At 41.0% G+C, this 26,535-nt stretch overlaps 1 protein-coding gene across 11 annotated transcripts in view; it reads left to right on the forward strand.

The window, feature by feature from the left end:
• RRP41L (3'-5'-exoribonuclease family protein) overlaps nt 1-18,417 on the forward strand; it is a 49,141-nt gene extending 30,724 nt beyond the window's left edge. For 2 of the 11 annotated variants that reach the window (XM_086814556.1, XM_086814558.1), the window contains 2 exons: nt 17,142-17,246; nt 17,785-18,417. In XM_086814556.1, coding sequence (XP_086670682.1) covers nt 17,142-17,225 — 84 coding nt within the window. In that variant the 3' untranslated portion in view covers nt 17,226-17,246; nt 17,785-18,417. Of the gene's footprint in view, nt 1-17,141; nt 17,339-17,498; nt 17,552-17,653 lie in introns of all 11 variants that reach the window. The other 9 variants (XM_086814553.1, XM_086814557.1, XR_015268275.1 and 6 more) reach the window with 8 other exon arrangements.
• The last annotated feature ends 8,118 nt before the right edge of the window (nt 18,418-26,535 follow it).

Here is a 26,535-nt window from a genome sequence, read left to right on the forward strand (position 1 = left end):
AGGTGGACATTGAGTTTTGTCCACCTTGGGACATCAGTGTGTGCGAACATAGGGCTGGCCATAATTTATAAGTGAGTTTCGGCTGCTCAAAACTTTACACACTCACTCATAAATCTAGTTTTTAAGGCTAGACTTTGACCAATACTTACCACTTGCCACATGCCACATAACCATGTCAGAAGACAGTTTCACGCGCATGGTTCATGGACAGGCGTCCCCTTATCTGGAACTACACATTGGCCAGGCAAGCATGAAAACTGCATGCAAACTCCATTTCTGGCAAGTACATAAAGATGCTATGCAATGCAACATTGGTATGGACAATCCCCGTTTCTGAGAGTATACCAAAATAGACGTGTTCTAGGCAAGTACACAAGGTGCTAGACCCAATGGAACACCAATCCTCCAAGCATTTCTGGCCATGTACACATAGGCACAAGTCCCAACGGAAAGCCAAGTCCACAGTATCACATGATCCTTGGCATATGCAACTTTCATGGACGCTAGTCCAATCTACATACATAATGAGAAAGCACGGGTGGACCAGTTGGGTGGCCAAATGGTGACATCTCCCTCGGCTTCTAAATTGTTGTCTGCCAACTGAAAAGCATCCAAATACATCTGAAGCAAGTGCGGGTAATCTCTAGAGAACTCTTCATCTACTTATTTAGCATTAATGGGAAGATAGTTCTTGAACTTCACAAGGTAACACATGAATGACAACTTTGCTTGCACAGCAAGCTTGCGTTCCTTGTGATACACAATCTTTTTTGGCTGCAAAAGCTCTTGAAGCTCATCCACTTCTGGTGGATCCTCAATGACCGGCTCATTGGGCTCCAGCCCTACATACTTGCGACGGAGACTCACATGAAAAGCATTGTGTATGTGCCAATGACTATGTAATATCCAAGTCTTTTACATACTCATCAATAACTGTAAATATTTCATCCTTTGTGTGAAGGATGGGTGGCAAAACCACCTTACCATAAACAATCTCAAATGAGGCCTCTCGTAGATGCACGCACCATGTTGTTGTATGCAAATTCCACAAGCGGTAAGTACTTCTCCCAAGAAGACTTTTGATCCGCCACATAACATTTCAAGAGATCCAACACGGCTGAATTTGTAGCCTCATTTTGTCCATTCGTTTGAGGGTGATAAGCTGATGAGAAGTCCAATTTGGTGCCTATATTATCAAATAAGGTCCGCCAAAAGAGACTTGTAGTCTTGGGATCTCTATCCCCTACAATGGACTTCTGCATTTCATGATGCTTGAACACTTGTGCAATATATATTTTAACCGTATGCTCAGCTTTGATGGTCTTCTTAACTAGCAAGAAGTGAGCTTGCTTGCTAAACCTGTCGACAATTGTTCAAATAGCATCATTACCTTGGTGGATTCGTGGCAAGTCCATAATGTAATTAATCGTAATACGTTCCCATGGTCGTGTGGAAATAGGCAATGGTTGAAGCAAATCTGGCGCCTTTTGCTTATCAAATTTCACCTTTTAGCAAGTAATACATGCACGTATATGTCCCTCTATGTCCTTTCGCTGGCGAAAAGAAATACCGCTCACGTATATGTCCCTCTATGTCCTTTCGCTGGCGAAAAGAAATACCGCTCAATCATGTGTGTAGTAGGCATCATGCATCTATGACCAGCATATGGAGGAGCATGGTACTTATCCAAAATCTTTTGCCTCATGTTAGACACCCCACATAGGCAATTATCTTTCATAAGATCTTTGATCACATATGAGGCATGTGTATGACTAGCCATCAAATTGGCCCAAATTAGCATCCGTATGATACAATTACGCATGGCAGACAAGTCTCCATGGAAGGCAACTGAGATAGCTGCTACATATGGCTTTCGTTGACAATGCATTTTCCACTACATTCTTCTTTCGTGCAGTGTGCAAGACCTGAAAATGAAACATGGAGAGGAAAATGTCCATCCTTATATGCTTCTCCGACAATTTAGTTTGGGTAAGAAAATACCTCAAACTGTGGTGATTTGTCTTCACAATGAAATCAGTTCCAAAAAGGTAATGTTTCCATATGGTTAATGCATAAATTATAGGTAAGAGCTCTTTCTTATAGATTCCAAGAGAGAGAGAGAGAGAGAGAGAGAGAGAGAGAGAGAGAGAGAGCTTTGCATCATGCAATCTACGGCTCTCATAAGCCACAACATGTTCCTCTTGACTAAGGATAGCTCCTATATAATTTTCAGATGCATCACATTCGACACTGAATGGCTTTTGCAAATATGGAATGATCGACATTGGACCATGTGGGGTTGCATCTTTCAATTTGAGGAATGTATCTCCCTCTACGTAAGTCCATTTTAATATAGCCTCCTTCTTTGTCAAGTCATGCAAAGGAGAAGCAATCCATGCAAAATGTGGAATGGACGTGCGGCGGTAGTAAGAGCATAATCCAAGAAAACTATGGATGTTATGCACCGATCTCAATTCAAGCCAATTCTGAATTGAATGAATCTTTGTAGGATCCATCTGCACTCCATCTTTGGACACAATATGCCCACGATAGTGTATCTCTGACAAGAAGAACTCACTCTTCTTTGCCTTTATGAAGAGTTTATGCTTACGGAGTTCTTCAAAAACAATAGCTGAATGAGCTCTATGCTCTTCTTGAGCCTTCGAGAAGACTAGGATGTCATTAAAGAAGACACCTGTAAATTTTTTGTATCCACGGAACATGCGATCCATCATTCTATTGAATGTAGCCGGGACGTTCGTAAGACCAAAAGGCATAACAAGATACACTCATAAAGTCCAAATGTTGTCCTGAAAGCAGTTTTATGTACATCCTCAAGCACCAGACGCACTTGATGATATCCACTCTTGGGATCAATTCAGCTAAAGCATGCCGATCCATCCAACTTGTCAAGGATGTCGTCTATGCGTGGAATTGAAAACGGATTCTTGATGGTGAGCTTGTTCAAAGCTCTATAATCCACACACATACGAAAGATCCATCCTTCTTTTGAACCAAGAGGATAGGTGAATAATATGGGAAAGAGCTTAGCTGAACCAAACCCTTCTCAAGAAGCTCACTTACCTGCTTCATGTTCTTCTCTCTTTTGGATGCACTCACACGATAGGTTGGCCTATTAGGTGGTGAACTACCCGGTACAAGATCAATGTGATGATCTTGCGGTCGTATGGGTGGCATCTCATTTGGTAACTCATCAGCAAAACAATCAGTGTACTCTTGCAAGAATTTCAGCTTGTCATTACTAAGAGTGTTTACATGCACATTAGTTTCTTCAACATGATCTCGTACAAAAATCAAGTATACAAAAATACTCTTTTTCATTACTTTCTTAATTTATACATTAGATACAAGGCGAATAGTATCACTCTCTTTACCAGCATAAATCACATGCTCTCGGTCTTTATGCATGAAGGTGATCCTGTTGGTCTTGTAAGCCTTGCGCGGATCAATGTGTCGTGCCAAGGCTTTCCAAGCATTACATCACAATCATTCAACGGCGCTACAATAAAGTTTTCATGATCTACATATCCTTGAATGTGTCCACACAACTTGTCAATAATTGGCATAACTTGCACTTCTCTACCAACAAAGGCAGCCCCTACTTCAATTTGAGGACCCATGTCTCCCACCTCAATACCCAAAGCAGCTGCCATCTGAGTAGATATGAAGTTCTCATTTGTAGAATCATGAAACATGAACAAAGCGGGTTGATCCTTAAGCTATCCCCAAGCTTTACATACAACCTTGTCTTTGCTATCATGTGAAGTATTGCCTTGCACATCCGAAACCATATGCACATTGGGATTTTCCTCCCTCTTTCACTTGGAAGGGACGCTTCTTCGTAGGCTTATTTTCAACCTTTGGACCATTTTTATCTTGGTTTTGGTTCTTTTTAGGTGGCTGTCCACTATTTTGCAGGTTCTGGACAGTTGTTTTGTAACTTGGTTGAACACAATGCTAATCAATACACTTAAATACACCAAGATTTAATGGACAACATGCTCAATACAAGAACTAATTTATTGAATTGACAAGATACACACAATGAGCCGGAACGGCTGGCCCCTCCCTCAATTACAGTATATTGATCTTGGGAGAATCAAGTACATAGTGTCATGGGCATTTCTGACCAGATTTTCATACCAATGCATATGAATACAATATTGCAAATAATGTGGTTGTCGGTGTAGACTTGCAACTCACACTACTCTCTCAAGTGCTCATGTTCCCTACCATTTGTCCTCTATCGTTCCACCAACACATGGTAGCAACAATCTGCAAGAGAGCACGTAGGACAAGAGAACGCTACACAGGGTATGTGATCATGGAGTTCGGTTCTTTCCTCCTGCTACTTGCTTCCATATTTAAGCATCAAAGCTTACCAATTGCAAGTAGTGTCGATGACAGCAGAAGTCTTCGCGATGGAAACGTTTGGAGTGTTAAAATCTTCGGTTGTTGCGATTCTTCGCGACAAAAGTCTTCAAGAGGATGAAGAGAATCTTGGGAAAGCTTCCCCTATGGATCAACTTGAGAAAGGTGCTCATTCTCCTGTGCTTCTTCATAAGAAGAAGGCTCTTCTGAATCAAAGAGACCACCCATGGCTAATGCAGACTCCCCATGATGCATATTCAATGCATGGCTGGAACTAGCCCTTGTTCTACCTATCAGTGGAGCTGCAAGTTTGCTATCTTGCAAAGTTTTCAGCAACCATCTTGGCACTGACTTGGCTGTGTCTATGGCTATTTGCTCTTCCTTGACAAGATCTTCAATTTCTTCCATAGAAGGGAGCTGAATTGTTGGGTGTTCTACATGCTCTACATGAGGCTGGCTGATCTGAATCCCCCCTAATTGCAATGGGTAATAGCCCATCAAACATGTCTTGTGTGCCTGTATCATTACTTTTATACAAGCTGTACATGGGCTGAACTGAATTTTCAGCAAATACCACATCTCTACTGACAAAAATACGGCGTGATGCTGTAGCCCACAAAAATGCATTTTATTGCTTTATCATCTAGCTTTGTTTGGAGTTGTTCTGGCACAGGTGCATATGCCAAACACCCAAATGTACGCATATAATCCACTTTTGGCTTTCGGCTATACCAAGCCTCAAATGGTGTTATGGTTTTCAAAGCCTTTGTTGGACACCTGTTCAACACATGAGTTGCACACATTATAGCTTCCATCCAAAAATTGTGAGGCAACTTTTGTGCTTTCACCATGCATCTTGCCAGACATCTGTTTTTCCTCTCAGCTACACCATTCTGCTGTAGTGGTGTATAAGGCACAATACATTGGTGTTTGATGCCCTTTTGAAGCATATAATCCTTGAATGCATTTGACATGTATTCTCCATCTCTATCTTGAGCGGAGTGTTTGGACTTTACATCACATATTTTCAGCCATTGCTACAAAGTGTCAAAAGCATGTAAACACCTCTGCTTTCGCTTTCAAGGGGTAAACCCAAGCAAACTTGGAGTAGTCATCAATGAATGTGACGAAATAAAGAGGCCTCCCTATGGATGGTGTCCGCATTGGACCACATACATCAGTGTGTATGAGCTGTAATTTACTTTCAGCTCTAACAACTCCATCCCTGGGGAATGGTTTTCGATGCATCTTTCCCAAAATACACCCCTCACATACATGTCTTGTTGGAGACTCAAGAGGCGGCATATTATCAACAATATGATACTTCTGCAAAAGCATTAAACTCTGAAAATTTACATGCCCAAAACGAGCATGCCAAAGCCCTGCATTATGCATAGCAGGAGTGTGGGCAGCCACTGAATGTGCATCATAAGTACGCTTGTCGTAGCTGTCCATCTTATACAAGCCTTTGTATTGTGTTTCGGAAGTCACTATTTCATAACCCTTTGATGGGTCTTTCACCAAACACTTCCCATCTTCAAATTCAACCTTTAAACTTTGGTCGTTTATGGTTGAGACGGAGAGCAGATTTTTCTTTATCCCTGGAACAAACAATACTTTTGTCATACATATATTGGCACCATTGGCTGCAACAAGTATGACTTTGTCAATTCCCTTTACTGGATAAGTGGTATGATCTGCACATGATACAGTGCGGCCATTTGAAGCATAAAGCAAGTGCTGAAATACATCTGCTGATCCCATCACTTTTGAAGAGCAAAAGGGTTTACTCTTTGCAGGAAGAGCAAACAAGAGCAAACCTATCTAGCAACCATGGTGGAGACAAGGCATTTACAGCCAAGGATAAGGGTAAATCAAAGAGCTTTAAGCCTAGGGGACACCAATCTAGTAAAGCTGGTCATGGACAGCCCTCTTCTGGTGGTGAAAAGTGTGACAAAGGAGATGCAAACAAGCCTAAAAAGAAGGGCAAATGTCACTATTGCCATAAGCCTGACCACTACATCAATGAATGTAGAAAGCGGATTGCAAAAGAGAAAAAGAAAGATGCAAGCAATGCCGTAGCAGACTCTTCTGATAACAAAGCAGAGCAATCGGCTAATGTAATTCAAGAAGAGTACACTTTTTTGGTCACATGCACTAGTGACACACCAAGTGCTTCAGACAATGATGTCTTGCATTGCATCTGACAGAGAGGATGTATCATGGTATTTTGATAGTGGTGCTTCGAGCCACATCATCTATGCATAGATGATGTGGCTCGAAGCACCACTATCAAAATACCATGATACATCCTCTCTGTCAGATGCAATGCAAGACATCATTGTCTGAAGCACTTGCATAGATGATGTGGCTCGAAGCACCACTATCAAAATACCATGATACATCCTCTCTGTCAGATGCAATGCAAGACATCATTGTCTGAAGCACTTGGTTGCATAGATGATGTGGCTCGAAGCACCACTATCAAAATACCATGATACATCCTCTCTGTCAGATGCAATGCAAGACATCATTGTCTGAAGCACTTGGTGTGTCACTAGTGCATGTGACCAAAAAAGTGTACTCTTCCTGAATTACATTAGCCGATTGCTTTGCTTTGTCATCAGAAGAGTCTGCTACTGCATTGCTTGCATCTTTCTTTTTCTCTTTTGCAATCCGCTTTCTACATTCATTGATGTAGTGGTCAGGCTTATGGCAATAGTGACATTTGCCCTTCTTTTTAGGCTTGTTTGCATCCCCTTTGTCAGACTTTTCACCACCAGAAGAGGGCTGTCCATGACCAGCTTTACTAGATTGGTGTCCCCTAGGCTTAAAGCTCTTTGATTTACCCTTATCCTTGGCTGTAAATGCCTTGTCTCCACCATGGTTGCTAGATAGGTTTGCTCTTGTTTGCTCTTCCTGCAAAGAGTAAACCCTTTTGCTCTTCAAAAGTGACGGGATCAGCACCTCCTCTCATAGAGAGGTTGAGAGGTGTGAAAGCCCAAGTAGGAAGGTGGTAGAGAATGAAGAGTGTTGGTGACCAGCTGTCTGACTGGGATAACCTCATCAATGTTGAGCAATTGTTCCTGCAAATCTTTCACTTTGGTGAGATGATTTGACATGGAGTCACCCTCATCCATAGAAAGAAGATCCAATTGCCTCTTCAAGCAGGAAACTCTTGCCTCGTTGTGTACCTAATACAGTGTTTCCCATAGTTGCATTCCGTACCCATACTCATCCGATGAGTACCTTCAGTACTTTACGTACCACTCCATATGTACCGTACCTCGTACGGATAAGGTCTTCGTACCAAATATGAGGTCAATGTACAACACTTATTTGCCCCAAAGCCCTTTGGCTACCAACAAATTACGGATCATGAAACTCCAGAGGGAGTAGTTTGATCCATCCAACTTGTCCTCTTGGGTGAGCACACCAAATACATCTATAGCATTTTGAGCCATGTAGACAAAATACACCTGCAAGCAAACCAAGTATCAATGTGCACTACCAAGCAACCAAATGTCGTGTGCAAATTTTTACCTGCAACCTGAAGCAAGTATAAACCTACACCAAATTGTCCAAGTACACTCAATGTGTATACATATGTGACAAATCACTGCTGTAATCCCCTATTACATGCCCTAAACTGGAAAGCCCCTATTTTTATGCATTGTAATTGCTTCAATGTGTAGTCAATTGCCCAATTTTCACAAAAGCCCCAAATTTCTGCAACCGAAAGAGGCTCAATTTACTGATTTTGGCCTCAATTTGAAAGAAGCTACCCTTGCGGGCCTCGAGACTGTTACCAGCCTCGGTTGCATGAAGCAGGTGCACGTCTGCACTGGATCCAGGCTCCTGACCATAGAGCTCTCACAAAGACGCGTGAGACTCTATATGACTAATGACTAACCTTGGCCACCCTTTTATAGGCTCTTGGCCGGTCATCGGGCGTTCTCACTTGGATGCCCGTCCGTCCATACTTGGGTGCCCGCCTGTTAGTCTATCCCTAACTCAGCTCATCAATCAGCCTGCCTAGCTCCAAGCTTCCCCAACCTCGAAGCTAGTCTTGTGTGCGTGTAGCACACGGTAGATACACACTGTCATACTCCCCTTCCTCTAAGAGCTCACTCCTGAGCTCACTAAAAAGCTAGGGTAATCTCTCTGAAGAGTAGTCAATGTCTCCCATGTAGCGTCCTCCTCAACACGATCCTTCCACTTGATCTTGTATTCTGTGATAAGCGTATTACGCAATCTTCTTTCACGAAATCCAAGAATCTTTTCAAGTTCGTGTGGAACAAATGTCATGTCCTCAACATCTATGATATCTTGAGGAGTAACTAACTGGTCTGTTCCACCCAGTACTTCCTTAAGTCTACTGACATGAAATAGAGGATGAACTTTCACATGAGAAGGCAAATCCAATTCATATGCAAGTGAACCAATCCGTCGTGTAATATGAAATGGTCCACAGTATCTAGGGGATAATTTCGGAGATCGACCTGTCCGTAAAGTCTCGGAATCTTTCGGAACTTGCAAATACACCATCGTTCCTTCAGAGAACTCTCTGGGTGAACGATGTCTATTAGAATAAAATCTGTCTCGGTCTTGAGCACTTCTAATAGATTCCCTCGCAACTTGTAACATTTCTTGCATATCTTGCAAAAAATTACGTGTTGCATCATGCTGAAGTCGTGAGAATCCCACTGTAACAAGTGATCTAGGTTGAAAACCATAAATAAGCATGAAAGGACTAAAACCTGTACTCGTATGCTTAGTACTGTTATATGCAAATTCTAACATAGGAAGATAATCCTCCCATGAACTCTGCCTTTTGGATACACATGCTTGAAGCATATCCTCCAAAATCTGGTTCACTCTTTTAGTCTGGCCATCAGATTGAGGATGATCTGAGGAACTCAAATTCAAAGTTGTTTCCAACTTCTCAAAAGCAAGTTTCCAAAAATCACTCATAAACTTAGTCTCTCTATCACTGCCTATGTCCTGCGGTAACCCGTACAGTCTAAACAATTGCTCGATAAACTGCCTTGCTAATTACGTAGCTGTAATAGTCTTCCAGGTCAGTAAAGTTCTAGCCATTTTTGTTAAGCGATCTACCACAACCCAAATAGAATCGTGGCCTTGATGTGTTCTTGGCAATCCGGTACTAAAATCCATGGAAATACTTTCCCATTTATTACCTGGGATTTGCAAAGGATGCAACAACCCAGCCTGTCTAAAGCGTTCAGCTTTATTTGCTTGACAAACTTGACACTTGAGAACATAATCTTCTACATATCCTTTCATCTTTGGCCAATAAAAAGTGTGTTTCACTAACGAATGTCCTGTGTACCCCAGGGTGTCCAGCAGAAGGGGCATCGTGACACTCCTTAAGAATCTTGGACCTAACGTCCGGGATCTGTGGTACACAAATTTTGTCATTACGGAATAGTAAACCATTCCGAATCATCCACACTAGTCTCATGTAGCTTGAATAGTAGTCTGCTCAGTCATTGAGTCTTGGTCAATCAATGAGCTCCCGTCCTGGATCTTCTGCCAAAATGGACCAAAATAACTATCAGTCCTGTAAAGCCCTCTCAATGACTGAAATAAGTCAGTAGAAATCTCGGTGAACGACAAAGTATTCACCTCTCAAATTCGACTAAGCGCATCTGCAACCCTAATCATGGACCCTTTTCTATAACGAATCTCAAAATCAAAATCTTGCATTAATTCGGCTCGTCGAGCTTTTCTTCCTCTCAAATCATCTGCATCACACACATACTTGATTGACTGATGATCAGTCAATACCACAAACTTGAGGCCATATAAATAATGTCTCCAAACCTTGAGAGCGTGAATCACAGTATAAAGCTCCTTCTCAAGGGTTGGCCAATGAGTTTGAGTGTCGTCTAGCTTTTTACTTTTAAAAGCAACAGGTCTACCATCTTGAAATAGAGCAGCCTCGATAGCATAGTCACTGGCATCAGTTTCAAGAACATAAGGCCGACCGGTAATGCTAAGATAGGTGCTTCCTTGACTTTATCTTTCAAAAGTCTAAAGGCGATATCCAGATCATTATTCCAATTGATAGGCTGATTTGACTTACGTCCACGACCTTTCAACAAGTCGGTCATCGGTAGTGTGAGCTGAGAGTACTCCCGCACAGGTTTTCGAAGAAAAACAACAAAACCGAGAAAAGAACGAAGTTGTTTCACTGTTCGCGGTATAGGCTAGGCCAGAACCTTCTGCACTCGGTCATAGTCAATGCTCAATCCATCTCTAGTGATCTTGTGTCCCAAGTAAATGATGTCTGTCATGAAAAACTCACATTTACTTAATTTAACATATAGTCGATTCTGTCTTAAAATAGTTGAGACAATCGTGAGGTGTCTAACGTGATCCTCAAGAGTACGACTATATATCAAAATATCATCTAGGAACACAACCACAAATTTTCCCAATTGTTCACGAAAAAGATTGTTCATCATTTGCTGAAAAGTGACTGGAGCATTGGTTAACCCAAAAGGTAATACGACAAACTCATAATGGCCATACCTAGTCCGAAAGGCGGTTCTTTCGACATGCCTTTCATGAATACGTATCTGGTGATAGCCAGATACGCAAGTCTATCTTCGTGAAATATTTCGCTCCTGCTAACGGTCAATCAGGTCATCTGATGTAGGGAGAGGATAACGGTTCTTAATTGTCAGCTTGTTCAATCTCTTGTAATCTATACACATTCTCCAGGTGTTGTCCTTCTTTCTCTTAAGCAACACAGGTGCACCCCAAGGTGATTTACTTGGACGGATCTGGCCCATCCTCAAATAATCTTCGAGTTGTTTCGCCAACTCATCTTCCTCAGCTTGGCTCATCCTGTAAGGTGGAATACTAACAGGGTGAGCACCAGGGATCAGGTCAATACGATGATCTGCTGCCCTTTCAAGTGGTAAGCCCGATGGCAGTTCCTTAGGAAATACATCTTGAAACGAATCAAGTATCTTCTATAATTCTTTGCTTTTGAAATACACTTAATTCATTGACATCCATAGAAGGTATGAGAAATGAAGAAAATGGAATCAATACACAATGGAAAGTAGTATACAAAGAAGAATCCATTATATTGCCAAAATCAACTGTATTTACAAGATGTCCTTGAGAGGGATGTATACAATCACCTAAGATACTATATTGGGTGTTCCTATGTTCAAAAGAAAAAATATGACTAGACCAATCTATCTGGACTTGAAGAGTCTTAAACCACTCAATCCCTAATAACAAGTCTACATGTTCTAGGTGCATAATATAGCATTCCAGAGTATCTTTGTAGTCCTGAATCCGGATTGGTAGCATCTCCACCTTTCGATCCCATACTTGCCGATCGGCAGGTAGGCGTACCTCATAGGTATGATCGCTGGGTGTTGTGTCAAGACCCAATTTCTGCACAAGTTTGTAGTTAACAAAGTTGTGTGAGTTGCGAGGGTCTAGAAGAATGTGGATTCTATGGCCATTCACTTCTCCATAAACTCGGAGAAGATCATGCAAGCCAAAAACTTTAGAGTTGAAGAGACAATCAGAACATGTACTAGGGCGAGAAAGTACAGTAACCGACGTACCTGTCAAAGACAACTGGTTAGCTGCCTTTGGCTTGGATCCTGCATTGGTCTTTGCATCCTTTTGCTTCGGGCACTCATTACGCATGTGTCCTTTTTCTTCGCAGTTGAAGCAACGTCTCTCCTCCTTGAGCTTCAAAGCCTTAAGGAGACGTTTCTTCTTCGTTGGTGTCGAAGTTGAATTCTTCGAAGGTTGGTCCGCAGACTTTCCTTCAGTCGTGCTAGCCATTGGTGCGGAGAACTTCCTTTTGTGCTTGTTCCCCTGCTCGGTAATGGGTTTAGACTTGGAAGAGACTATTGTATCATCATAGATACGAGAGGAATGAATGGCCTTGTCCAAAGTTTTGCATTTGTTGTTCTTAACGTGTAAACGGTATGAGTCGAGTAAACCGGCTACGAAGAAACCCAAAAGAGTTGTGGGATCTATCTTCGTAGCTCTCATCTGCAAGTCCCTACATTTTTGGAGATAGACCTCATAAGTGAGGTTCTGCGAGGTCATGGTCAAAGTAGTAAACCAGGCAACAACATCATAGTCATCCTCTTTCTTGAAGAATTCTTTCTTGAATACGTCTTCGAACTGTGCCCAAGTCGTTGGTTTAGGATTGAGTTCCTTCCACCAAAGCAAAGCTTTGCCTGAGAGGAAACCTGTTGCTAATTGGATCTTTTTCCCATCGTCATATGGATGGAACTGAAAATGGACTTGTCACTTATGTAGCCAAGTGTCCACTATCTCCTTTGGTACGCTGCTTTTGCTCGCCCCCAAACTGTTCCGGAGTAATATTGGGACCTAAAGCAGATGCCAAGGTATCCATACAGAAAGAGTAGATAGGGTAGTGGTCAACAAAGAGATGTTCTGTAAAGCCTGCATGTGCGCGGCGATTTGTGCTTGACGTTTCGAGTAAGAAGCTTCGAGAGCAACTTTAAACTCTTGGAAATCTGATTTTGACACATAATCGTCGAAAAGATCGGCATTGGTGGCTTGCCGGCAGGTCTTCACGTTCGATAAAGGGCTCCAACTCGGATTCTTGGGTCGACATCTTGAAGAGGGCAAGGTAAGAGAAAAGGTTGATCTTGCACAAATAAGAGTGCTAGAGAGCTTGAGAGCTTGAAAGATGTGTGGCAAGAAGCTCGCTTAAGGGGAATATATAGCCTTTTCCAAAAGCTAACTTTAGCTTTTGCTTTTGTGTTTTTTTTTGGGCAAAAAAAATAAAAATAAAAATAAAAATATAATATAATATATATATATATATATATAAGAGATGGACACCTTTGGAGTTTCAAGTGGCCAAGCAACGGGATTCACATGTATGTTACAACTTCCCCATCTTTATGCCAGCCACATTTACAAATATAGGCGAGCAAAGGAAGCAGATGCTGAATTGGATACATGCATGGCGCTGTATCCATGACCCAACAATAGTGGCCAGCATTCGATTCCTAAAATTGCTCGTGGTTTTGATAGATCAACCCAAGGAAAGGTATGATGGATATGATGCTGAGTAGTTGCAGTTTGATATAAATCAAGGACCTTGTGACAAAGATAGGATGTTGTATTATTATCGCCTAAGGTGTCTACTAGCCTATATGCATGTCACATTCAAAGACATGGTCGACACCGAGTTCTGGAGATCACACTCCGCATTCAGAAGAACCTTAAAAAAGCTTGAGTCACCCTGTAACTTCTATTGTCATGAGTTCGGCAACCAGGTCTTTCGACCTCGGTAACAGGTTCTGAGGACAGAACCTAAGGGGGGGATGTTAATCCCATTTTGGATTAACAAATATGCTCCTCCATTTGAGGACATTAATAAGTGTCATGTAAAGGCACTATATAAAAGTTGTACATTATAAGATATTGGCCACCCAAGGCCTTAGTTAAGTAAGTTTTTGGCGCCCAAGTGTGAATAAGGGCCAATTGTATATAAGGCATTTTCTCATAATGAATGGACAAAATCTCCCTTTGTGCTATTGAGAGCTCTTGTTTGTGTCTTCAGAGAGAGACTGAGGGAGAGCATTCTAGCACTTGTGTCTCTTCTATACTTGTATGTTACATGCTTGTGTTGAGGAGTGAGAGAGAGTGATTGCCTTATGTGGTGGTGCGAGCGACTCTACGGTGATAGCGTGGAGGTGAAGCTTGGAGGATATATATATATATATATATATATATATATATATATATTCTATTTTCTTTAAAAAAAGAAAAAAAAACACTTATAAAGCAATACTTGGGTTTCTTAAACACTTTTACTAAGGTTTAGCAAAAAAAAAACGAAAGCAAGGATAAACTAGGCCTGGGTTAAAAAAAAAAAACGAAAGCTAAAAGAAAAACTCCACGTGTTTGCTTTTCACGTTTTTCTGCTGCACCCGCATGCTGTCTGCAATCGGCTGTGCGCATACACGCCCGCCTATGCTTGGTTATGCGTGTGTACTTGACCGACTGCAAACGTCACCCGTCCGCCTGCATATGTGCGCCGCCTGTGATTAGTCTGTGTACTAGCCTACCGACGTGCACCACCTTGTGCGCGTGCGTATCCTGCCGCTTGCGACTTGTGTTGTCTTCACATATGTAGACTGTGCAGCCTTCAGGCGTTACCCAGGCATGAACAGCCTTCGCTACTTCTCTCTCTCTCTCTCTCTCTCTCTCTCTCTCTCTTACCAAAAACACAGCCAACATGCTGTTACTTCTTCTCTCTCTCAAACTGTTCATACAGTTCAAAAACATCTTTCCTCTTCTTTGCAAAGCAAACAACCCTTTCTAGACCACAATCTCCATCATCACGGGCTCCTACGATGAAAAAGCAACATACTGAATCTGAAAAACAGCAGTATGCACAGAAAAAACAGCAAGCTTCTTGAACTCATACCTTTTCTTCGACCTCTTTTTCTCTACCTACCGACTTGCTCGTTCACGAGGCTTGCTCTGATACCACTGTCAAATCCCCATAGGATCTCCTCGTGGAACGCTCGTGGTACAAGACTCGAAACCTGCAAACAAACGAAACAAACGTGAAGGGGGTGCAGGCCTGACTCACCTCCCAACCTCGACAGCCGTGGGCAAGCCCACAAGTCTTGGCTGTCCCCACCGAGCCACGAGTTGAGCTAACTAGATGGACGTACCGACCAATCTCTACCTCGTGACGTCCCATGCCGCCACGAAGCTACCCTTGCAGGCCTCGAGACTGCTGCCGGCCTCGGCTGCATGAAGCAGGTGCACGTCTACACTAGATCCAGGCTCTTGACCATAGAGCTCTCACAAAGACACGCGAGACTCTATATGACTAATGACTAACCTTGGCCACCCTTTTATAGGCTCTTGGCCGGTCATCAGGCGTCCTCACTCGGATGCCGCCCGTCCATACTTGGGTGCCCGTCCGTTAGTCTATCCCTAACTCAGCTCGTCAATCAGCCTGCCTAGTTCCAAGCTTCCCCAACCTCGAAGCTAGTCTTGTGTGCGTGTAGCACACGGTAGATACACACTGTGCACATGACAGGTGAGTTAATGTAGCCTGTTCGACTTATGTTGTGGAAAAAGCAGGGTGATAGGGCTGGACAGACTTGGGTCTCTTGGATGCATATTACCACACCTAAGAGATTAGGGGGAGGAGCTTTGTTGGATGTGCACATTCATCTGTTGGCTCGCCGTTGGTCCTTGTTTCAAGACCTGTGTCTTCAAACGCAGCCTTGGGTATATATGGCCCGCAAACTTATTGCAGAATTGGGTATTCATTAGGGTAAGACAAGAATTGCTGCATCATGGTGGGAGATTTTGAATGGGGCATAGAGGGTCAGGGTGCCTGCTTCTGAGTTGCTTTCATATTTGCTGATCTCTTGGCAAGAAGTTTTATCGCATACTCGTTGGAATCCACCACAGGATAGGCTTCATGCAAACTCCTTGGAGAGAGAGCCTTTTGTTACTACACGGGTTGTGACTTGGCTAGTGAGGGATGATTATTGCAAGCAATTGAGCCGCATGGCTAGGTTGCACTTGGTGTGGGTGGCTGATGCATTGATACCGAGGCGGGGCCAGGTTTTCTCTTTTCGTGGGATTCGTCAGCATTTCAAGGTTCCAAGGTCTTATAGTTCACTGTGGAGCGTGATTAAGGAGAAATTAGATTCGTTTGGGAATATTCCAGCCCTCGAGGCTGCTACACCATGGGCTGATTGGATGCTTAAAAAGCCTAGGGATCTTATGCTAGTGTCTGCTAACCAAGTCTACCATTTGTTGGTTGAGGATAAGAGGTGGGTTACTGAAAAAGCCAACAAAGTCTGGTGGGTAGCTCGAGGACGCTCGTGGTGGAAGCATACGTTGATGGGTGTTTGGCGTTCCAAGATTCCTTTTCAAGGGAAAGTCTTTGTTTGGCGGGTGTTGGTGGGAGGTTTGCCTACAGGGTATCAATTGTACAGGAGGAAGCTTGCAACAGGACTTTGTGTTTTCTACACCACTTACCCAGAGAATAAACGCCATTTATTTATGCATTGCCTGGTTGCTAAACGTGTTTGGGATTTTGTTTCCCGAGCTTGGCGGTCCATTGTGCACACATTTTTCGGTCACGGATTGGGTTTTCAGCAATCTTCCAGGTGGAATAGTGGAGGCTGCACTTTTTGTTTCATTTCTTTAGGTGGATTGGCTTGTGGCACATATGGCTCACCCGAAATGCATTCATCTTCAATGGCCAATCGGGTATACAGGGCCATAGTGGACGAATTTGGGGCTTGCTGTTGTGGCAGCTTTCGGCCATGGCTTCCGTGCATGTGATAGGCCAAGAGTTGGCCGCTTGTTGGATTCGGATCGTCCGCACAGTTCCATTGCGGGCATAGTTGATAGAGGATTTTTTCCTGGCGGCATCATCACTGCTCGGGAAAATTTATCAGTTGTCTGGACTGTCTACTGTCTGCTATTTCTGTCCCCCCTCCCCCCTTTTTCTGAGTTTGTTTGTGTTCTAGCCCAGTTGTTGGCCATGAGGCCTGTGTACATTACCTTTGCATAATATTACGTTCTTACCTTTACGATTTTATTTATTTATTTATTTGTATAGGTAAACATTTAAACTTGTGCTGTTTTTCAAAAAAAAAGAAATGCATAAATTTTTTATGAAGAAGACTGAACAAAATTTCAAATTGATATTGTATTCACAGGGTTTAAATCTATGTCTTGATGCATGTGGTAAATTGGCCGAGCTAATGAGAGTTACATTGAAAGATTCTGCAATGGATGAGTAGACATGATGTGGACCAAAGGAGGTGAGATTACCCTGCTCATAGCCTTAGACATGATGTGGACAATGTAGCTCACATTGTCACGTGAAGTTGATCAAGTGACTCTAAAATTTTGTGTGAGTAAGACTGTGCTTACATAAACCACGAGGTTCTCGTGCTTTTGCTATGCTTTGAAAATCACTGCTTTTTGAAAGCTGACCATTGTTACTGCTATGTGAAGTAAGCAAGCTTTGATGCATGTTTTTTTTTTTTTTTTTTTTTTTTTTTGCATAGCAGTGGGTTTAATTCAAGCTTTTGGAGAGAAATTGTTGTCTACTTTGTTCATACGTGTATGTTTTAAGTTAACTATTGTTATTGTTGAAGCTCTTAAAATTGGGCTTTCCAAGCATATGGATGATTAACAGATCTAACTTGCACCTGCGCTCTTGCAGGGCTACTATCTATGGCACATACATAATCATCATGGTCAAATATGTATGGAATGGATTAGTGGTGCATTTCATTAATTAGTGGTGGGGAATGTAGTACTGAATGCTCTTTTTGGTTGCTTTGATGCCAGTAGCCGATCATGGAGGCAGATACTTTTATCCGCCATGCAGACTTTATGTATCTCTATATCAATATGATGTTCAAACCCAACACTCAAGCAAGCTAGTCTATCAATTTTGAGCTCCATACTACCCCCTTACAGTGGGTGAAGCTTTCCAAAGAAAAACATAGTTTTTTAATCGACTTTTACCGGTGATAGTCTCATTACACTGGCTTATTAGAAAGTCCCTTCTGATGTGAAAACAAGTAATGGCAGCAACGCCATTGAGAGGAATGTTATAGATTAGAGTGTGCAGTTAGGTAGGCTGCACTGAATTGTGGTTTTTTGGAAGTACCCACACAGGTCACAAGTAGAGAGGTTCTTATTAAATCCGGGACTAAAACTGAGGTTTCTTTCACACTGTTCGTTCTCAGTAGAAATCTCTTTTGCAATTATTGGTAACCTGGATTTGTAATGTGTAAGCATCATATAAATTCTCACCTATATTTTTCTTATGGAGCGAAAGTGACTCGTGATATCCTACAATATGAAACGCAATAATTTTCTTCTAAATCTTGTTGTGATTCTTTATGGCCTTGTTGTAGTCAAGGGTACTAACTTGGCTATAGTTTGATGCAATCTTAGTCAAGTTTCAAGTTCTCAAAATGATGATGTGGCGACCTCCTCACAATTTCAAATAGTATATAACTTAAAACAATGCACACTTTCATTTATAATCTATTACACTTCCATCATTTGTCTAGCTATAAATGGGCCGACTTATAGGACTTATAGGACTTACCTTGTGGAAGTGGTCGATAATTATTTGCTTGCCTTGATCAAACTAGGTCAATGTGGAGTGCTCTCTTCTATTACCTTGAGATCCATTCAATGAGTGAAAAAGAGTGTACTTATATAACAACCCTAAATGGAGAGTCCTTGGGGCTGGTATTGGGCATTTCGTTGGTTTTCTTGTAGTCAAGAACTTGTAGTCAAGAAATGCTTTTCATCAAACACCATTTGGCATGTTGTTGTTTATGGTTACCTGAAAATACCGGTTTGATGTTATTGGCTTTGAATCTGCCAAAGGGCATTTCATCTCAATGCCCAATCTCAACTTTGAAAAAAGAGAGGTAGAAATAGAACAAGAAATGCACAGTCAATAATTGGAGTTTATTGGTGTATAAATCTCATATTTTTAAAAGTGGAACTATTTGGTTTCAACAAATTGGTTTCAAAGCTTTGTAAATGTTGATTTCATTAATGGGTAGCAAAAGTGCATACACACTTTATTGTAAACACGTGTGTGTGTGTGTGTGTGTGTGTGTGTGTGTGTGTGTGTGTGTGTGTGTGTACATATATGTGTGTATATATACATACATACATGCATACATATATATGTATGTATGTGAATTTGCCGTTGGTATTCACTAGCCCAAGCGATAATATTTATGCCTCTCAAAATGGAGGTATTGCGTTTGAATATACCAAAGGGCATTTTCATTTTACAGTGAATCATTAGTGACTATATAAGATGGGTTTGGTGAGATATATGTATGTGTGTGTTATATCACTCAACCTCCGTAAGGTGCTTTGCCATCTTACTTGCATGTACTAGAAGCTCTATTCTTATAAGACATCGTTAGACTTTACAAAGCTGCTTTACCTTGAGCTTAATGCTAAATGGGAAAGTGATAAACTTAATGTACATAGGTGCTTTGGATTAGAACTAGTGCCAATGGTCTATTTTTAAGTTTTGTCTGGCCTAGTGTGAAAGCTAATCATTTTTATATAAGTCAATTTTGACATTTAACAATACACATTTTGTTATGGTTTGTTCATCCGTCCTTCTACGGTTAATTGGAGACGCCTAATTATCACTATGTTCGTAGCATGGCACTTGGGTGATTCCTTATATTCCATATGTAGGACATATCTAAGTGCTGGATTTAATGCTTATGTGTTGTTTTGTATCTTTTGTATATGTTGCTAATGTGAAATGTATTTGAATGGACAACCTATAGGTTGGTGAGATTGACGGGCTTTGTGCTCGTAAGTCGGTGTGGCTGGGACATGATGGTAGTGATTTGGCATGAGTAATTATCAAGTTCCACTTTTGTTATACTTGGGTGTGGACTTATTGATTTTGTTGCACGTGAATTAGTCCTTAGGGTTCTTTATGTATTTTGTCTTTAGTGATTTAGATAGGAAGAATTTATCTAAGCTTTAGATAAAAGCAACTTCTATTTTTGTAAAGGTAAAGTCCATGCATAAGCGTGCAACTATTTTTGGCATGTGAGCTATTTTATGAATAAAGACATAAAATATCCAAGAAGTGGGAGGATGCCGATACTTCTTGGGGAGGGGGGGAAGATTGCACCCAATACTGTGTTCAAGGTGATGTCCATTCTATCTCTTGTTTTTATTTTAATTTATGCTCATCTTGTTAATTTAAATTCAAATCTATGGTTTAGTCTTTGTTGTATTTGTGAGTTTTGTATTATTCTTCAAAAAATATTTAAGATCCCATGTCAGTGGTATTAGAGCATAGGGGTACTTGGATTTGAAGAATAGGGGTAAGCTCACAAGAATCCAAAGAGTAAAGTAGTGAAAGCCTCAAGAACACATGGACAAGAGCTTGAAGGGTGAATTTTCTGAGCCTCTGGATCAAGATTTAAATCAAGGGTTATGGTTTAATATAAGTTTGATTAGAAAACCACTCTTTTTGAAGAGAAACCACCGTAAAATCACTTTTCTAAATTTTAATTCTCTCCACAATCCATCGGTATGGATGGAATTAGTACATTGAGGAGATCAACGACCTAATTTTAGAATTGCTAAACATTTGGTATGCTCAAAATCCATAATCGATGATAAGAAATTGCCCATAAAACAATTTGGAAAAAAAATGCATATTGTAGTGGAGAAAATCTTGGAGATTAGGCCTTCAATCAAAGAAAGAGAAGCATGAGCTTTTATTTCTTAATCAAGAAAAAATCCATTTTAAATTTCTTCTCTTTTCTCTTCACCCTTTGGCGACGACGATAGCGATAATTTTTTTTTCTTCTGGCGGGGACAAACGGCGGCCTTCTTTTTAATTTCTTTACTTCTCATGGTAGTGCACTGTGCGTTTTTAGTAGTTGCCATGGGGGACCTTGTTACAAGCTTAAGCTTATAAGCTTATTATTACATAAGCTTATTAAATAACTATTTTTTTTAAAAAGAGAGAAAGTTTATATTATTATACACTCCTTTCTCTATTCTCCCTTTTGTTGTCCGTTAGTCGCTAGTGGGAGTAGAAGTAACACCTTTTCAAGCTTAGTAATATAAGCTTTAAAAATTTTATATAAGTATTAGAAGCTTTAAAAGATTATAATTTATCCACTACATAAGCTTTAAAATGCTTATATTTATGCAAGCTTTAAAGCCCTCTTACCCTCACAAAGAAAAGAAAGAAAGAGACTTTTACAAAAGCAAAAAGAAAACTTAGCAATTGGAAAAGATTTTCATAGCGGTGCTTCTATAAGTTAAACATTAAAGTTTAACCAAGTTATTAAGTTATAAAAAAAGAGAGGTAAGTAAGTTCTAATCTTTGTTTTATTCAACCGATTGCTTCAAAGTTTTATCCTTTATTTTTGTTCTCTTTGGGTGTTTTTCAACCGCGTTTGCTCATGCAATTAAGGATTTGATACTTGCTTATTCTCTTGGCTTATACAAATGTGGGTTCACATGAAATCCTTGTTGGCTATAGACCTTGTTTGGAGATTTTCTTCAGACTTGCCTAGTTTAGAAAATTTTCCTTATTTCTTTTCTCTCGAGCAATGTCTTATAACCTTAACTCATCAATGTCTAGAATTTTCAAATCTAGGGAGCAAAGAAAAGAGTTTAAGTTAAATTTAAGTTTCTTATTTAGTCAAAGTTTCATATTCAATCTTTTTAAAGGTTTCTAGTTTATGTGATTGAAACTTTTATGAGAATAGTACCTTAATCTTTGACACAAACACTTTTGTTTTATAAGCTAATTTGATAGGACTTTGAGACGAAGCTTCCATTTTATATACTCTGGCTTGGATTCTATATCAATAATGGCCAATTAGTCTTCGATCTGGCTACACCTTTTGGTTCTTAGAAACACTTTGGAACCACACCTTTATCTTTTGGTGGAAAAGCTAATCGAGCCTCCTTCCTTATATTTCCTTGATGGATGGGGATCCTCATTTTCATGATTTTCAAGCCTATGAGAGTTTAATTTCATTGCATTGAATTAAGAAATAGATCAAATATTATGATTAGGAGTGGAATCCACTCCAAAAATATAAGCTTTGAGCACCACGTGGTGTGGATTAGAGTGAAAAAGTTAATTTTTGCTGATGCATTTCATATTTTTCATGTATTGTTGGAGTTGATAGCTTAAAAGAATCTTAAAAAATAAATAAAAAATAATAAAGTCCGACACAATCATTTAGAACACTTTAGTTGATATACGTAGATCATATAACACAGAAGCTCATGATTGATATCTTTAAAGCTTATAATAAGATGTTGGATGGTGAAGATGAGCATCTAGAATATGAGCCCCTCCTAGTGTATGATGACTCTGAGGATTAGTTTCACATTGTGGGAACAATAGACACTCTTCTACAGAAGCTTATGATTGATATTTATAAATCTTGTAAACAAGATATTAGATGGTGAATACAAGGATCTGGAATATGAATCTCTCCTAGAGTTTGATGACTCCAGGAGAGGCTTATATAAGACAAAAGCTCACAATTGATGTCTTTAAAAGCCTGTTAACAAGATGTTGGATGGTGAAGATGAGGATCTAAAATATGAGTTCCTCCTAGAGTCTAATGACTCTAAGGACTAGTTTCACATTCTGGGAACCATAGACACTCTTCTACACATGCTTGGGACACTTTTTGCACCATTGTTCAATATCAAAACCACATCCTTGTTCGTGCTAGAGGAATTTGAAATAGCCTTGAGCTTGAGTTTCCATATTAAGACCACCTAACTGTATGGCGAGCATTGGTTGAGAGTGAGGGTAGTCACAACATTTCATCTCGGGAGACACTTATCATACCATTGGTAACTACCATCGTTGTAATTAACTCCTAGTCCATAGCTATGGACTATTTTGAAGTAAAGTTTTACATTAGAAATACACTTGCGCTTTGTAAGGTTTATGTGACCTTACAAGTACAACAAAATAGTGCATTATCCCTTCCTAGGGATATATTTTGGCAATTGATTGCGTGATCAATTGTCAAAAAAGAAACACTATACTCGAGCTTTCCAACTAGATAGCTACCATAACCTTGGGGGATGAGAACACCCCAAAACTTTCAACATCTCAAGCCTCGCCGCGCGTCTAATTAGAGGCCATCACTTCAAGTAACCCTTAACACTCAACATTCCTCTCATCTTACCACATCTCGCTGGGGAGTTCACCCCCTTGAATCATTATGAAGATCCAAAACCTCCTCGAGAATGAAGACAAAGACCACCTCCTAACAAACATCAACCCCAAAAACCCTTCAAAGAGGTTACCAAGGAGTGGGTACCTAAATCCTAGTTAGCCAAGAAGGTATGATGTGCAAATTAGGACTTGGCAGCCACACAGTTTAGCTCGAAGCTAACCTTTGGGCAAAAATTTTCCAAGCAAGAGCTCTAAGCAATAGAGTTTTACCCATAACTTGAGCCCCATTAGATTACTGTCAAGATATTAGAACCTCAAGGCTACTATGAGGGAAACCCTTCCATTTGAGTTCCAAAAACCTCATGGTTTGCATCCCTACCTCCTAAGCCCAAAGAGAGTCGAGCGGTGACCCTGAACCAAAGTTCGAGTCCACTAGACAAAATTTTGTTGAGTCCCAAGCACATGCCATAAAAAGCTCAAGGATCCTACAAAGGGAACCTCTACATTTTGGTCTCGAGACCAACAAAACCTGTACCACAAGCCTCAACGATCATGCCATCAAAACTGCTACACCAAACATGGAGTAGAGACCTAAATCCATGCCTTTGACACTAACCCCAAAGGGTAAGCAAGAATGGAGAGCAATGGACCCTCGACTCATGTACGACACCACTTCCAAAGGATTTGAAACGGTCTACAGACACTACGCAACATGAGGCAATATGACGTGACCCGTGTGCAGTGGTCTTACCTAACATTATTCCCACACACTTCCATGGCATAGCCAAGCAACCCTAAGACTCAAAGCAATCATTACCATGGTCCTACATCACCCGCGTGCGGCCACGCCATAACACCAACTCGCTAGCTAGAAGTGGACATAGAAAGTGCAATCAAGCACACTAGCAAAAATCCAACGATGGTGGTGTCAAAGCTTTTTGCTTGGATGGATATGTAGTTTTTCGCCCTTACTTATCAAGCTCACAAGAGGTAAGTCAGAAGCCTTATATGCTATTTGTACATATGATGTAACGTATCACCTCATACTATCAATTGTACATGCACATCTACTTGGGAATGATGAATTTAAAAAAAAACAACAAAAAATCACATGCGCACACAAAATGCACCAACATACACATGCACACATGTGCACATAAACTAAAACACACTGGCATGTGTACCCTCTATCCATGTATAACTTGCACAAATACATGCATGTGAACACTCTCTATAAAAATGCACGCATGCGTGCGAGCACACACACACACACCAACACCAAAACCAAAACCCACACGTGCACAAATCAACACACATAAAACACCCACACGTGCACACCCCATCTACACACAAAGAATTGCACTCACACACTTGCACACAGACACAAAATCCAAAACACACTTGCACACCTTCTCCCCATGCAAAACACACACACTCGCATGTGCGCACCCCTCTGTCCGTACAAATAGTTGCACAAACACATGCACCTAGTCTCACGCAAACTCTCTATCCATGCGCACATGCACACACTCATTTACACAGACATACTTGCACATGCACACACTCATTTACACAGACATACTTACACATGCACAAACTCTACAGATAAATACCTGACTAGGTCGCCATGTAGGGCGATGGCCGAAGATGGGGCACCGCAGAGCCATAGGCACGATGGCACGCTTCACTCTTGGTGGCTTGGGTTGAGCAGATCAGGCAAATGGTGGGCTTTAGTAGCTTCGTGGGCACTACAGTCAGTGCATGAGGAGGCGAGGAAGGCTATGGCTATGAAGAATCTGTCAGCCATGGGATGCAAAAGGGTGCTGCAAATGATGGTGAGAGGCAGCAATGGTGGTCACAAAACAGAGAGAGAGAGAGAGAGAGAGAGAGAGAGAGAGAGAGAGAGAGAGAGAGAGAGAGAGAGAGAGAGAGAGAGAGCGAAATGGTGGTCACAAAATAGCAAAAATCGAGAGAGAGAGAGAGAGAGAGAGCCGCCTTTATTGATCTAGAGAGACCAATCGAGACGGAGAGACTTGAACCCAGGTGGGTCCATGTCGTCCCAAGGTGGGTCCATGTCATCCCAAAGTGGTCACAAAACAGCACAAATAGAGAGAGAGAGAGAGAGAGAGAGAGAGAGAGAGAGAGAGAGAGAGAGAGAGAGAGAGAGAGAGAGAGAGAGAGAGAGAGAGGACTCAACAAATCAAGCGGCTACCTTGAAGCTTGAAATCAAGGAGGTGGTTAGCCTCATATGTGATGAAGAAGAGCTAGCTTCTAAACCACCCTCAACCAAGTCCCATCCTCAATGTTGATAGTGTCCTTAGAGAAATCCTTTCTTGAACTTGCCAAGGAAGGCAAAAGCCTCAACATCCACACCCCCTTCAAAAAAAAATCAAATCTAAAACCTCGCCACCATTAATGACCATCTCTAACACCAGAGCCTGGACCATTCAGACTACTTCCTCGACATCCAACCACTAGACCATTCAGACTACTTCCTTGACATCCAACCACCACTTAGAAAATATAACCAAGCCCATCCACCCCAACTTCATACCATTATCAAGAAAATCAATGATGGGTGCCCAAGAAATTGCTAATTGCCCAAGGTTATTACGATCTTCCATTCCTTTTGTTGAGCTTGGATGCATTTTTTACCATCTCTTCTTTGATGGGCAAGGGGATACTTATGATGTTTCCTACCATCTCTTCTTTGGTGGGCAAGGAAACACCTATAATGTTGCATTAAGCAAAACTTGGACTTAAAAAGGGACCCTCTAAGAAATGCAATGTCAGCTTTTTCGAAGAAAACATGCCGATGGTCAAATTTTTGTAAATCAAATCAAAATTTATCGAAGATTGTATGTTGGGAATCTACTTTTTCGAGATCTTTCCAATGATATATAGCATGATGGATAATTTTGCATATTTAAGAAGTTTCCAAGTTGGTGATTACGTGGTATGTAACACCCCCTTTTTGAATCCAAAATTTGCCTTATATTTTCGACCATCTCTTCTTTGATGGGCAAGGGAATATCCATGATGTTTCCTATCATCTCTTCTTTGGTGGGGCAAGGGAACACCTATGATGTGATTTAGATTTTTTGTTAAAAGATATGGATTTATGACCTTGTTTTGATGTTGCACAAAAGGTAGTTGTTGAATGTAATGTGCGCAATCATTGTTAAGATACATTGGGATCTTCTGAAGTTTTTGGAGATCTATCATGTTATACCGATCAATTGGTTTTACATGCAATATCATGGAGATCTATCATGTTATACCGATCAATTGGTTTTACATGCAATATCATGGAGATGGCTTTCCCTATAAGCTCATCTTTCTTCTCTTTGATATTTTCATAA

Source organism: Cibotium barometz, chromosome 20, assembly GCF_041138505.1.
Source record: "Cibotium barometz isolate CiBa-2024 chromosome 20, ASM4113850v1, whole genome shotgun sequence".
Lineage (NCBI taxonomy): Eukaryota > Viridiplantae > Streptophyta > Polypodiopsida > Cyatheales > Cibotiaceae > Cibotium > Cibotium barometz.